The sequence below is a fragment of the Myotis nattereri genome (assembly GCF_964212035.1).
Source record: "Myotis nattereri genome assembly, chromosome: 4".
NCBI classification, from domain to species: domain Eukaryota; kingdom Metazoa; phylum Chordata; class Mammalia; order Chiroptera; family Vespertilionidae; genus Myotis; species Myotis nattereri.
The window spans coordinates 103,879,737-103,894,073 of NC_138079.1; the positions used below are offsets into that span (position 1 = coordinate 103,879,737).

The window sequence follows — 14,337 nt, forward strand, 5'->3', positions numbered from 1 at the left end:
TGCTAGATGCCAGGAGCACCCTCTCCCCCAGGTCATGACAACTAAAAACATCAAATTTTGGTGCAAAATTGGGCCAAAGTGAGAACCACTCATTTAAACTGGCCATATACATTTCCCTCCAGAACAAATTTAAGTAGAAAGTGTAAGGTGCTGGAGATGTAACAACTCTAGGTATGAGTGCAGGTGACGTGTGGTGGGTGAAGGCCAGGCTGCGTCAGGTGGTGTGTGGACGAGCGCCTGCGGCCTGGCAGGACCAAGCACTGGGCCTCTGAGGCCTCTGAGGTCGTTGTGATCCTTAAGCACAGAACTGACAAGGCTGACGTCCACCTGCCGCAGGCTGCTTCCTGGAGAAGACGCACCCTCATGCGGGCACGCGCTCACCTTTGGGTTGTCAAGCCGGACCTCTTCGATCACAGCTATGTCGCCGCTGTTACTCTCCACGCAGTGGGAGCCGAAGGCCGAGGTGGCTTCTGAGGAGCTGCTGGTGTCCAGGAGGCTGTCGGCCCCGACAGAGCCCCGGCGGGCCCTCTCCTCAGCAGCTCCGGGGGAGGACGTCGGCTGCTTCTTCAGCGGGTGCAGGTTTACTTTCCAGCCACCTGGAGGCAGAGTAGAAAGAATGAACTGCGGCCACATCAAGGGGAGAGCGAGAGGGGCCTCTCCTCTTGGCAGCCAGCCCAGACCCACCCAGGCTAGAAGACCCACGTGCTCAGCGTGAAGATGGGGCAGTGACCCAGCAAGCAGGGCGGTGTCCCCACAGCTGGACACCTGATTTGAAAATCTGTCACCAGCACCACCCTCCACACATTAGGAATGTCTTCTGTGACTAAACTGAAAGCCTGAGGGGTTCTTAGGTTGTTGGAGGGACTGGACTAAGGGAGCTTATGGGATTCCATCGCTTTAACAGTGAAAACACAAACCAAAGCATTGCCAAGGAGCCAGGAGACAGACTGCACAGCTGTCTCCTCTAAACTTATGACGTGACGTATGTGACACCAGCAGGTCCCGAACTAGGACGGCACCGAGGACATTCTCAGTGCCTGCTGAACCGAACGGGGTGTTTTCTGAAGAAACCAGAGCAAGGCCGATGGGCAGCAGCTCAGACCGAGGCACTCGTGCCCGGCCGCTCCCCTGCTCCCACCCCGAGCACCGTACCCTTGATGGGGGTGGAGTGATGAGGCTGGCTCCCGAGACTGGAGTTCAAGGAGGATTTCATGTCTCCCTGCGACCCTCTGCCTCTCCGTTTGCTGCCGCTGCTGCTGCCCTCCTCCTCGCTGTCCAGCTCAGAGAGGAAAGTGTCCTCTCCCTCAGGCGGGAGGGACTCCTCCGGCACCGAGGCCAAGCTCACGGTGGCCAGCAGCTCGCTGCGCGCCTTCTCCCTTTCGTACTGCCGGCTCAGGTCGCTCTCCTCTGCAAACGCGCAGGAGATGTACTTGGTGGTCCGCTGCCGCCCCTCGTCTTCCATGAATCCCTGGGAAGGTGAGATGTGTTTAATTACGTTCAAAAGAGGGCATTGTTCACACAGGCATTCAGGTGGCCCCTGGGCCTGCGGTGTCCATTTCCTTATCATGCCTGCGTTCGCCTGTGTCTCCTCCACCTCACTGCCCGGGCCCCAGTCGGGCCTATGGATGCTCCCTCACAGGTCTCCTGCCGCGGCCCCCTCAGCTCCTGCGTCCACAGGCCTGTCGGAGTGTTTTCTCAATCGCAATCCTGAATGTGTGTCTGCTCTGCGAGACACGCTTTGCTAGGGACCTGCAGGTAGTACAGTTCATGCCAGGCCCTAACTTGGTCTTCCACGTGCCCCCATGGCTGGCTCAGGACTAGGCCATAAAGAAATGGTTAGTAAGCAGTGAGGGTTTGTTATGTACAATTCAATGGTTTAGACCTGTGACCACAGACTGGCGAGTCAGGGCCCGGAGGTCACAGCTCCATTCAGCCACTGCATGGAGACTGATATGAGGTCATCACCAATCCACACTCTATCTTCTAGGACAGGGCAGAGGGGCTCTCCCAGGGCCCTAAATGTCAGGAAGAGCAGCATTTTTTATATTCCAACCACATGCCATGGACAGTGCCAAGGGCCCTACAATCATTAGCTTCATTCTAATACTGCCCTCCAGAAAAGTTGCCAAAAAATTCAGAAGAAGAGAGTGAGGCACAAAGGGCTGAGACAGCAGGTCTGAGTTCTGAAAGGAGAACGCCAGACATGCCTACTTAGCCAGCTCAGGCCCTAAGAGCCAGACAAGTAGCATAAAAAAGAGGGGGCCAAGAGGGCCTGTGGAGCCCTGAAGGGCACCTGCTTTGTCTGCAGGGGCGGCCGGAGGCTCTGTCACAGCAGCTGGTGCCCCACACGGAAGGGGGGTACTGCCACATGTCCTGACTTTCCAATGCTGACAACTCCTTCAGTTTTTAAGAAGTAAAAACTAACAAAACCACAGTATGGGGCCCCGGGCAGCATTTGCTGCCTCTAGAGACGGCAGCCTGTCCGTTTTCTGACCTGCTGAGACACTCCTTCGTGATCACACTGTGTGCACACCCAGACAGTGAATGGCCGGGAGGACTCGCAATGTTACCTTGACAGCTTTGAATCTTTGGAGAAGACGACACAGCATTCTTGCTTCCAGCTTTCCCACATTCATGGCCACTCGGATTTCAGCCTGGGAAATTCCTTTCGTGCCTCTGCGCTCAACTGTGTGAAACAATACACTTGAACCCAACCTCTGCAAAGGGGCCATTCTGCACCAGTCACGTCAATTCCCACCCACCTCTAAAGCAGGCATTTCAGTGCAGTGACACCAACAAATAGAAGAAAACAAATGCCTCCTCTCTCCCCTCCCAACACTCTGAATACCATCACTAAGGCCAGTTTTCTTTTTTAATATATTTTTTAATTGATTTCAGGGAGGAAGGGAGAGGGAGAGAGAGAGAAACATCAGTGAGGAGAATCATCGACTGGCTGCCTTCTGACGACCCCACAAAGGATCAAGCCTGCAACCCGTGCATGTGCCCTTGACCAGAATCGAACCCAGGGCACTTCAGTCCACAGGCTGATGCTCTATCCACTGAGCCAAGCCGGCCAGGGCTAAGCACCAGTTTTTAAGTGCTCACCATCCAAATGGCAAGTGATCAGCTTCTGATCTACTAAGTTCCAGCAGCAGGAAGTTAGCTCTTTCCCATGAATGGACTTTTTTAGATAAATTTAATGAATCCCTTGAAAAAGCATCCCAATACTGTTTAATTAAAAACTTCAACATTTTCCCAGCCTTTCTCGGTGGACACAGAGGTGATGTGGATCACTGTCCTGTCACAGCTGTCAACCAGCAGGACTCTGGAAGGGATCATGCTAGGTGGCCCCATCTACATGGCCAGCAGGTGGCTGTGCCTTAGCACTGGCTCCATCTGTTGGCTCCGGCTGCTACATGGCCACACCCAGTGCCGTTACTGTATCGCTAAGAAGCCCTGAATGGGCTGGGCTACTGGAGCCTGGCAGCCCTAGGAAGGAGCCTGGCAGGAGCCACGGTGGGCAGCAGGGAGTCCCTACAAGTAAAACACGCGACTGCAGGGCAGACTTCCTGGCACAGCCCTTTGCTCAGAAATATCTTCCCCTTTATTTCCTGACTCACACACACTTGAGGCTACCAGATACCGCCAATCCGGATGAAGGAGGTTTGCTGTATTGTACATGTAGAAAAAGCAATGTCAAGATGAAAAGAGGTGACGAGATGTGTTCCCAAACTGAACTAGTAACATGCTAATGGTGGGGCGGAGAGGGTCCAGGGTGACCTTTCCCAAACTGTGTTCTGAGGAACCCATTCTGAGAGATGGGAACAGCTGATAAAAGCTGCCACTCAGCCTGTCAAAAATGCTGTGCTGACTTGCCAGTGTGTCTTTTCCTGCGGCCAAATCAGCTCTCTGGCAGCCACCTCACCTTCTACTCTGTTCCCTCCCTACAGGGACCGGCAGCCACACCTACTATAATGGGGCACTGCTGTCTTACATGGATTTTAGGGGATCCATAGGAAAGCTAAAGAATGAGGGGAGACATATCTTCCCTCTCCGCACCCCACTTGTCACTGGAATTCTCAGCCTGCAGTGACTCCAGATCAATTTTAGAAGATGGTAGGTGGCTCTCAAATCTTAGAGTAGTAACACTAACAGCTAATATTTTTAGTGCCTTCTATATACCAGGCACTACACCAAATGTTTTAATCCTAGTCCTCATTACATGCCATGGTGGGTATTATACCCATTTTGCAGATGAGGGAACTGAGGCTTGGAGAACTTGCTAAAGTCATAGAGCTAACAAGTGGCAGAGCAAGGATTCAAACTCAAATCTGATTCAAAAGCCTACACCCTTCAAGGACCCATGGTGCCTCCTGCTGTGCTACAGCCTCAAGAGCGAAGCCCTCTTGGCACACGGGCAAACATTTCTGCCTCCAACGCTCAGGAGCCGCCCACAAGCAGGTGTGAGAATGGGACTTACTGAGTTCGTAGGTCTGCGTGAGCATATCCCGCTCGTACACGATGTCCACCGGGGGCACTGCCTTGGAGATGACCTCCTCGTCCTCATCGTCGTCCTGGTCGTCCTCAATCTTCCGTCTAAATTCCTTCAGCAGCTTCAGGCAACGCACCATGACGTCGGTCCCTGGGAACACAGGCACGGCCTCCAGCAATGAGTGAACAGTGTTGGGGGAGGGCACTTCAGCAGAGAGAGACCCAGAGAGAGGACCCGCACAGCATGGAGTTTGACACTCTTAAAACTGCACGTCTTGGGGTACAAGACCTGAAAATTTACTCCGTAAAACTGCTCTTTGTTTTGGACATAATTAGTGAACAAAGAAATGCAAATGAGAGGAGAAATGAAGTGCCCTGTCAGTCCTACTAAGTAAACAGCAGCCTCTGCTTGAAACATGCTCCAGGCCTGTCTTTTCCCACCGTAGTCGCCCCAGCCCCCAGAACAGTGCCGGGAGCACAGCAGGCAGCAGGCAGTACTGCTGACAGGATGAAAACCATCCTGTTCTGAGTGCCGATACCCACTACCAATAAAGGGTGGGCATTTCAGGAAGCCTTTAACCCAGTGATTCTAAGTGCAGACATTTAGTCCAAAAGAATAGCTCAAAACAAGGTGAAAGCTGCCACCATAACAGGCCCCCCAGCACTCTGTGCAGCAACAGCTTTTATGTATAATATAAAAGAAGGACGACGGGGACCAAGTGGTGGTACCCAGAGAAGCTTCCTCACCCTGGGCTGGCTTCAAACCATCACACCGCACCTATTCTGAAGGCACAACGTAGGAGAAGGGACAGTGAGTGCCCACGGCTGGAGAAGATAAAGGCACGAGGAAAAGCAACAATGTCTGACCTTTACACATGCTAACTTATTGGATCCTGACGACGCCAGGAGGCCCTTCGCAGATGAAGAAACTGAGGTACAGAGGGGCCAAGCATCCAACAGCTCGCCAGCAACAGGGGCCTAGCTGCTCAGGCAGGATCGCAGGTCCCCAACCTGGGAGAAGCGATTCTGCACTGAGGGGTCCTATGACACATGACAGTGTGGAGGCAGAACACTGCCCGTCCAGGATGTCCCCGCCCTAACTCCTGGGACCTATGAACAAGTTATCTTCCGTGGCAAAAGGGACTTGCAGGCGCAATGAAGGCTTATGTGGTGGTGGCGGTGCTGGATTATCTGACGGGCCCAATGTAATACCCTTGTCAGAGGGAGGCAGGAGAAGAGTGAGACTGGAGGTGCTATGCTTCGCTGGCTTTGAAGATGGAGGGAGGGAACCTGAGCCGAGGAATGCGGGTGGCTTCTAGGAACTGGCAAAGGCCAGGGAATGGCGTCTCCCAGAGCCTGTGGACAGCTCGATTTCAGCCCAGTGAGGCCCATTTCAGACTCTGATCTCCGGATTGTGGAATAATAAATTCCTGTTTTGTCACTCAGCTTGTAGTCATTGCTGCAGCAGGGACACGATGGTTTCTCCACCAGCTTCAGCAGCACTCTGAGGTGCAGAGTCCTCAGCACCATCGAAGAGGGTGGCACTGGAGCTGGTCTGCGACCCAGCGCCTCCTGTGCAGGAGCTGTGGCCACGGAAATGCCCACAGCAGAGCGCCACTGAGCGTGGTCAGAGGAGCCTGGTGGAGACAGAGCACGTGGCTCACAGTGAAGTTCAAAAACAAGAAAGCATCCCAGGGCTCTGAACTTGTCAATCTTACTCTCAGAGAAAGGGTAGTTGAGGCTGACCCACCAGAGGGAATATGGGCAGCTTTGATGGTCCTCGGGGCAGCCTGGTGCTGACTCCCCCCCACACCTCAAAGTGACAGGAATCCCCCCAGTTCATGGCTTTTTAACAGGAGAAACCTGAAGCCACACCTTGGCGCAGACCTTCTTAAGCCCCAGCTCCCTGTGCCTGGCGGGTCCTCCCAGGCTCTCCTGCTTCCTGTGACTTTGCCTTTGCTCTAGGTACCTGCCTTCTCCCTCCATTTCTCTTGCCTGGATGGGAGCCTTAATAATCAGGAGAAAAAACCTGTGGACATGGGACCCCTGGGCCCATCTATACAGGTGAGAACTATTTGAAGGCCCAGGTGACCGGGATTGGGCCCTCCCTTGGGGCAGAGGCACCTGCTGCTAACACATGACCAGAACACTGTCCACCAAGCCACTCCCCAAGGGGTCTTCCCTGCTGTCCTCTACTTGAGCCGCTCCCAACCCCTGCACCCCCTCCTCTGGCTCCTAGGTGGTGCTCACAGAGCAATCTACTGCTCCTAATAGTAAAACGCCTACCATTTCTCAAGGAGAGCCGTGTCCTGGACTCTGATCTCCACGTGTCACACGAGCCAGTCCTCACCACAGCCTGGGGATGGTGCTCCCACCCGTTCACACTGAGAGACTCCCACTGGTAGCAAGTGAGGAGCTGGGTTCTACCAGGCAGTCTGCCTGGGAGCTCAGGCCCCAAACCTTGGATGACAAATAGCTCCTACTGACAGGCGCCCATGTGACCTGGGCCAGGGCCAGTGGCGTCTGCGTGAGCGTGACCCGATGCAGCACCTAGCGGAGCAGACCGGCACACTCTACATTTGCAGCTACAGCCCTGCATTTCTTCTCCCACCCCTTTCAACTTCCTTACGGGGCTCATTAGCCAAGAAGATACACGGAACAGCTCTCCAACAGACACACGTGGAAGAGGGAAACATTGCTATACACTCACGGACCCCGAGGGTGACCAAGAACCCTCCCTGCCTCCGAGGCCTCTGCTCCGCATCAAGGCGGCGACTTCCCACCCTCCGCTCCCACAGCACTGCCACCAATGCCAACCCCAGGCCTCTCCAAACGCACAGCTGCCTCCTCTGCTGACAGCCAGACGGATGGACGGCCAGGAGTGTGGGGGCAGATGGGCTTCAGGACCAAGAAAATGCCGGTCAATCTCAGCTCTACAATCTCTCATTTCTGTGACTTTGGGAAGTGACTTAGCAAAGATTTGTTTTCCACTCAGTAAAATGAGATGACAAGGTTCTCTGCTTCACAGGTTAGTATTAGGATGACCCCAGATAACGTCCGTACAGAGACTGGCACACAGTAATCGTTCCACCAGAACAGCCAGCATTGCTGTGGGCCAGGCACTGTGCTTGGGCGTTACAAGAAGGAACCCAGCAAATCTCACCATCAGAGGCCGGTGGGCCCCTGAAAGCCCATTGTACAGATGTGAAAGCCGAGGCCCAGAGATTAAGTGACCTGCTCAAAGTAATGGAGCTACGGAGTGGCAGAGCTCGTATCTGTAAAGTTGAGAGTTCTGGTTCTATCCTGCCAGGTGGAAAAGCCCCAGGGCCTAAGGTGGTGGCCTGGCTCCGGAAGATAATGCGGAAACTCCTCCTGCTCTGGTCCTGCGCCTGGGGTTCAGGAAGGCCCGTGGACAGGCAGGCTGCTGGCCGGGGTGGGGGAGGTGACACACAAGGACTGAGCTGTTCCCAGCAAGCACACTGGGCACTGGGAGTCGGACTGCCAAGGAGCATGTGACTCGGGAGAGGCGAGTCTCTAGCACACCCCGAGTGGAGGGTGGTCTCAAGCATCCCGCTGGGCCTTGGTGAGGTAGCTGTGCTTCCAGAAGGCCCAGCATGACTCGGCCGGATGGCTGCTGAGGTTTGGGCCCGTGGGTCTGCAGCCCTGCCTATCCCAGATCCCACGGATCACAGCTCTGCTGCGAGTCCCAACTGCACCACATTCTTCTGCAGCCACCAGACTAGGAGACCCAAGCTGCGTCTGTCTCTAGTCTTTCTCAACTTACTGTCCTTGGAGACACTTCACTTTCCCCATGCCGTCTCATACTCATCACACTTTGGAAAACCTTGCATTAGAGAGGCAGCGTGCACAGTGGTTAAGAATCTGGACTTCTGCCCCAGCCAGTTTGGCTCAGTGGATAGAGTGTCAGCCTGTGGACCGAAGGGTTGCAGGTTTGATTCCAGTCAAGGGCACATAACTCAATTGCAGGCTCGATCCAAGGCCCTGGTTGGGGCATGTGTGGGAGACAACCAATTGATGAATCTCTCTCACATCAGTGTTTCTTGCTGCCCTCCCCCCCCCCCCCCATCCCTTCCACTCTCTAAAAATCAATGGAAAAATATCCTCAGGTGAGGATTAACCACAACAACAGAAGAATCTGGACTCTCCTGCCAGAGCTGGTGTGTGAACCTGGGCAGGCTGGTTGCCCTCCCTCAGCCTCAAGCGTCTCGCTTGTAAGTAGGGTTAATGAGTGTCCAGCCCGATGGGGAAGGGGCGAACAGTCAGAGAGAAGGCAGGCAGGGGACGGACCACGTGCAGTCTGTGCGTCATGTCCAGGCCACTTGGAATCAGTTTCACTGGCGCTCATAGCTTTCCCACAGTTCTGGTTTTATCAGCCTCAGCATTTCAGGTTTTCATTATCAAAATCCCTTCAGCCCATTCTACCTTTTTAATGCAGCCTGGTCCAGACCACAGGTCAGCTAAAGCCGAAGCACGAAGGGCGAGAGCGAGACCCTGGCCAGCACACCCAGACAAGGTGGGCACAGCCTCTCTCTCCATTTCGGTAACCAGCAATCCCTGGAAGAGCTGCTGCCTATTAGTGGCAGCCCCCGACAACTGGGTGCAGGGCTTTCTTTCCAGGAACAAAAGGCAGGAGAGATACAACCAGGTCAGAGGCACAGACTTCCAAGCACAAGGAATTTTAGGCATTTAACAATGTGGTGCGCTAATTTCAGCAACTCAACACAAAGGAATCATGCAGTTCTATTGTGTCAAAGACCCAGGATCGGCTGTATTAGCCTGAAGGAAGGATGCTTCCCTCACATTCTAAAGATCCTGAAAAGAAGGGAAGGGGTGAATCTTTACTGAACACCCATGTAAGCCAGGCACTGTGCCAGGTGTTTTCAGAAGCTATTTTACTTAATTATCATGAGGATTCTGCTGGTTATTACTGCCGTTTTAAGAGAAAAGAATCTGAAGCTCAGAGGTCGAGTGATCTAACCTATGTCTTGGCCCCAGCAAGTGGCCTTTTTCCGCATGAGGCTACCAGGCGAGGCTAGAGTTTCACATGTTTGTCAGAAAGCACTGTTTGTTTGGTGTAAAGGAAAACCCAGAGTGGCTGTGAGGTGGAACCAATAGCCTGTGTTTCTCACATTCCCAAAGGAAACTATCATCTGGCCTCCTAGCCAAACGGTACACATAGCTGTGATCACCCCGAGAAGAACAAAAGCCAGATGGGAACACGGAGCACCAGGAGAGCCCTCCTCCTGAAGAGTCAGCAGCCCAGGGGCAGTCCCATTGCTGAGCCAGGCAGATATTAGGAAGTTCAGTGTTATATGCCATGCCCCCCTCCCCCCCCCCCCCCCCCCCCGCCCCGCGACACACACACTCCTGAAGAGGGACCAGGTCCAGGCTGGTCAGTGCTAGGAAGGAAGTCATCTGGAGAGTCTGGACTCCGGAATGATAAGCAAGCCAAGGGGACAATCTGAGGTGGCTGCCATGGGTAACTGCAGAGAGGCCTGGGCAGGAGCAGGAAGAACAGACTTCAGGGCAGCACCTAGAACGATGGAGGAGGGTGCTGCAGCCCCGCCCCAGGGTGACGGAATAGGTTAGAAGTACCTGCTCTGCCCTGGCAGTTGTGGCTCAGTGGTGAGAGCACCAACCCACACACCAAAGGGTTGTAGGCTCGATTCCAGTCAAGGGCACATACCTGTGTTGCAGGTTTGATCCCTGGCCCCAGACTGAGACGGTGTGGAGGCAACCAGTTAATGTGTTTCTCTCACATCAATGTTTCTGTTTCTCTCTGCACGCCTCCCATCCCCTCCCTCCCATCCACCCTCTCTAAAAAGCAATAAAAAAATATCCTTCAGTGAGGATTAACACAAAATCTACACTAATAAAAGACAAACATGCAAATTGACCATACCTTTGCTATACCTTAAGCCATGCCCACCAGCCAATCAGAGTGACTATATGCAAATTAACCCAACCAAGATGGCGGCCGGCAGCCACGGAGCTGGAGCAAGCAGGAGGCTTGGTTGCTCCAGTGATGGAGGAAGCCAAGCTTCCCGCTTGCCGCAGTGGACTCTGAGCTCCACTCAAAGCTACAAAGTTTCAATTATAGAAGGTAAATAAACCCCAGATACCTGCTTTCAGCTGGCTGTGGCCATGGAACTGGAGAGAGCAGGAGGCTTCCCTCCTGCCCGCCCTAGCTGGCTCTGAGCTCCTCTCAAGGCTCCTCTCAATAGTTTCAATTATAGAAGGTAAATAAATCCAATAAAAAAGAAAAAAGAAAAAAAGGAGAGGCTGGGAGCTTCCGTCGACAGGGGGCTTGGCCAGCCTGAAAACGGCCCTCAGCCCTCACCCAGACTGGCCAGGCATCCCAGTGGGGACTCCTAACCCTAAAGGGGGTGTGGCCAGTCTGAGAACAGCCATCAGCCCTTCACCCAGGCTGGCCAAACCTCCATGGGGTGAGGGTCCTCACTGGGGGGGGGAGAAGGGGGGGGGCTTGACCAGCCTGAAAACACCCATCAGCCCCTCACCCAGGCTGGCCAGGCACCCCAGCGGGACCCCCACCCTGATCCGAGACACCCTTCAAGGGCAAACCAGCTGGCCCCCACCCATGCACCAGGCCTCTATCCTATATAATAAAAGGGTAATATGCAAACTGACCCTAACAGCAGAACGACTAGGAATGACTGGTCACTATGACAAACACTGACCACCAGGGGGCAGACGCTCAATGCAGGAGCTGCCCCTGGTGGTCAGTGTGCTCCCAAAGGGGGAGCTCTGCTCAGCCACAAGCCAGGCTGACGGCTGCCAGTACAGCGGTGGTGGTGAGAGCCTCTCCCACCTCCTCAGCCACACTAAGGATGACTGCAGCTTAGGCCTGCTCCCCGCTGGCAAGTAGACATCCCCCGAGGGCTGCCGGGCTGCCAGAGGGATATCTGACTGCCAGCTTGGGCCCAATCCCCCAGGGAGTGGGCCTAAGTCAGCAGGTGGACATCCTCCAAGGGGTCCCAGACTGCAAGAGGGCATAGGCCGGGCTGAGGAACCCCCCCCCCCCCCCGCCCAGTGCACAAATTTTTGCACGAATTTCGCGCATCGGGCCTCTAGTAAATAAATAAAAGTATGGGCTCTGGAGCCAGTCTGTCTGGTGCTGGGGTCCAACCCCAGTAGGTCCAGGGGGGTCCCCAAAGGTGTGGACGGAGTCGGCGAAGACTATCCACCCTCTTCCTACGGTGGAGTCCTATCCATCCTGAGAGTGGGGCTTACCTAGGGGTCCCTGTTCGGGTGCCAGATGCTGGGGTCCAACCCCAGCAGGTCCAGGGGTTCCCAAAGGTGTAGACGGAGTCGGCGAAGAAGGAATGACACGGAGACAGCATTCAGTTGATCAGCAGCCTAGCCAGGATTTCTAGCCAGGATCTCCAGCAAAGTTCTGGTCAGGATCTCCAGCGAAGTTCTGGTTAGGATCTCCAGCCAGGTTCTGTGTCCATGTTCTCTTGCTAGGTTCTCCAGCCAGGTTCTCCAGGTTCTCCAGCCAGGTTCTATAGCCATGTTCCCTCGTTAGGTTCTCCAGCCAGGTTCTGTCCAGGTTCTCCAGCCAGGTTGGGTCACCATGTTCTATCCAGGTTCTGTCTCTAGGTTCTTCAGCCAGGTTCTCTCGCTAGGCTCTGTCTCTAGGTTCTGTGGCCAGTTTCTGTCCAGGATCTTTTGCCATGTTCTCTCCAGCGAAGTTCTTCTGTCTCTAGGTTCTGTGTCCAGTTGTCTTGTTACATCTGTATTTATACCAGTTGATTCCAATCCTATCAATCTCTATTCCAAAGGTTAGGGCGTTTCTTATCTCCATTCCAGGGAGTAAAGATTATGTAGCTTAAGCATGATTGTTCGTAGTTAAAGTGATTGATTACCCGCCTGGCACTTAGTTGAGGGGTTTTATTCCCTCCCTAACTTCAGGGGAAAATCCCTACCTGGGGAAACAACCTTTCTCAGAGAGGTGACCTTGGTTAAAACACATAGTGCCAAAAAGGTGACCTGCCTCTGCCACTCACCAGCGGTATAACTGTGGAATGACCTCTCTATGCCTCAGGGTACTCAGCTACCATAAAAGTGGACAAGAATAGTATCTTAGAGTACTCAGGACAGCATCTGGCATACAAGTATTGTTCAATAAGCCGTGCTTGATTCTGCTTTTACCATTGCTATTATAATTATTACAACCTTAGAAAACACAGCTTTTGAGGACCAAGAATCATATCTAATCACCCAGCCTGAAATGTCAAGAAACTGTGTGGGGCCTTTAATTCAGTTTCACGTCATTTACTTTGTGTTGGGCCCAGAACATATAGAGATAAATGTGATGGGTCCCTGCCCCTGCAAAGAGTTGCATCTGTGTCAGAGGCCGGGAGCGCAGGTCAGTGTGTTGAGTTCTGGTTCTATCCTGGGTAAGCTGCTAACGTCTCTGAGCCTCAGGTGCCTCATCTATACAGTGGGGATCATTCTAACAGCAGGTTTAGACTAACCTGGGGTAAGGACTGCGTGGTAAATGTGTGGAAGTGCTGAGCATGTGAGCTGGCCCCGTGACCACTGAGAAACAAGCTGTAGAGTGCTCAGGGCTTTACTGCCAGCATGCACTGGGCTGGCGAACGAGAAAGAGGCAGGATGGGGCTGGCAGGGGCAGGGGAGAGGCTGACATTTGGGTGGGATTAAAGGATACAAGAGAATTGTCTAGGCGGAAAATAGGCATCCCAGGCAGAAGGAAAGACACCAGCAAAGGCACAGAGGTGGAAAGACAGGCCTATTTGGGAAAGTGGTGTTTTTTTAAAAATCTTATTATATTAGTGGCCTGGTGCATGGATTTGTGCAAATTGAAAGGAAATGAATTAGAAGAAATACTTTAACATCACTGTTCGCACTTTCTCTGTAAGTGTCAGAGATGAAAGAAAATTAGTAAAATGTATATGAAAATAATATATAAGTTGATTAATAAATAAACAATAACAACATGATTTAACAACACAGACATGTAAAAACAACAAAAACACGATATAAAAACAACAAAAACATGATATAAAAACAACACTTGTAAAAACAATGACTGATAAATTGATTAAACTTATTCTAGTATCTCCCTGTATACCACATTAAGAGTAAAAACAGCCCTGGCCGGTTTGGCTCACTGGATAGAGCGTCGGCCTGGGGACTGAAGAGTCCCAAGTTCGATTCCAGTCAAGGGCATGTACCTTGGTTGCAGGCACATCCCCAGTAGGGGATGTGCAGGAGGCAGCTGATCGATGCTTCTCTCTCATCGATGTTTCTAACTCTCTATCCCTCTCCCTTCCTCTCTGTAAAAAATCAATAAAATATATTTAAAAAAAAAAAAGAGTAAAAACACTTTGAGTGCTTGACTTATTTTCCTTGTGATGAAGTATTTACAACTTTAACTTTGTCGCACACTCTTTGAACTTGAGAGAAAGCAACATATAATTGACCATGTCCAAAAATGAGTTCAGGTGGGAATATTCCTACATTGTCAAGATTGGTACCAGCGAGAGTTTTATATGTATTGTGCATGCGCGAGTCAACATTTATTTATTTATTTTTATTTTTTAAATATATATTTTATTGATTTTTTACAGAGAGGAAGGGAGAGGGAGAGAGAGTTAGTAACATCGATCAGCTGCCTCCTGCAAACCCTCCACTGGGGATGTGCCCGCAACCAAGGTACATGCCCCTGACTGGAATCGAACCTGGGACTCTTCAGTCCATAGTTCCGACGCTCTAGCCACTGAGCCAAACTGGTCAGGGCTCAACGTTTATTTTTAAATTGCCAGTGCGCATCATATGTAC

The 14,337-nt window shown here is 52.5% G+C and overlaps 1 protein-coding gene across 1 annotated transcript in view; it reads right to left on the minus strand.

Annotated features, from left to right (window-relative positions):
* GTF3C1 (general transcription factor IIIC subunit 1) overlaps nucleotides 1-14,337 on the minus strand; it is an 89,302-nt gene that overhangs the window by 45,097 nt on the left and 29,868 nt on the right. Inside the window, exons 7-10 of the mRNA XM_081089351.1 lie at nucleotides 4,481-4,642; nucleotides 2,571-2,686; nucleotides 1,153-1,468; nucleotides 382-596 (exon numbers count right to left, since the gene is read on the minus strand). Of these exons, the coding sequence (XP_080945477.1) occupies nucleotides 382-596; nucleotides 1,153-1,468; nucleotides 2,571-2,686; nucleotides 4,481-4,642 (809 nt within the window). The remainder of the gene's footprint in view (nucleotides 1-381; nucleotides 597-1,152; nucleotides 1,469-2,570; nucleotides 2,687-4,480; nucleotides 4,643-14,337) is intronic.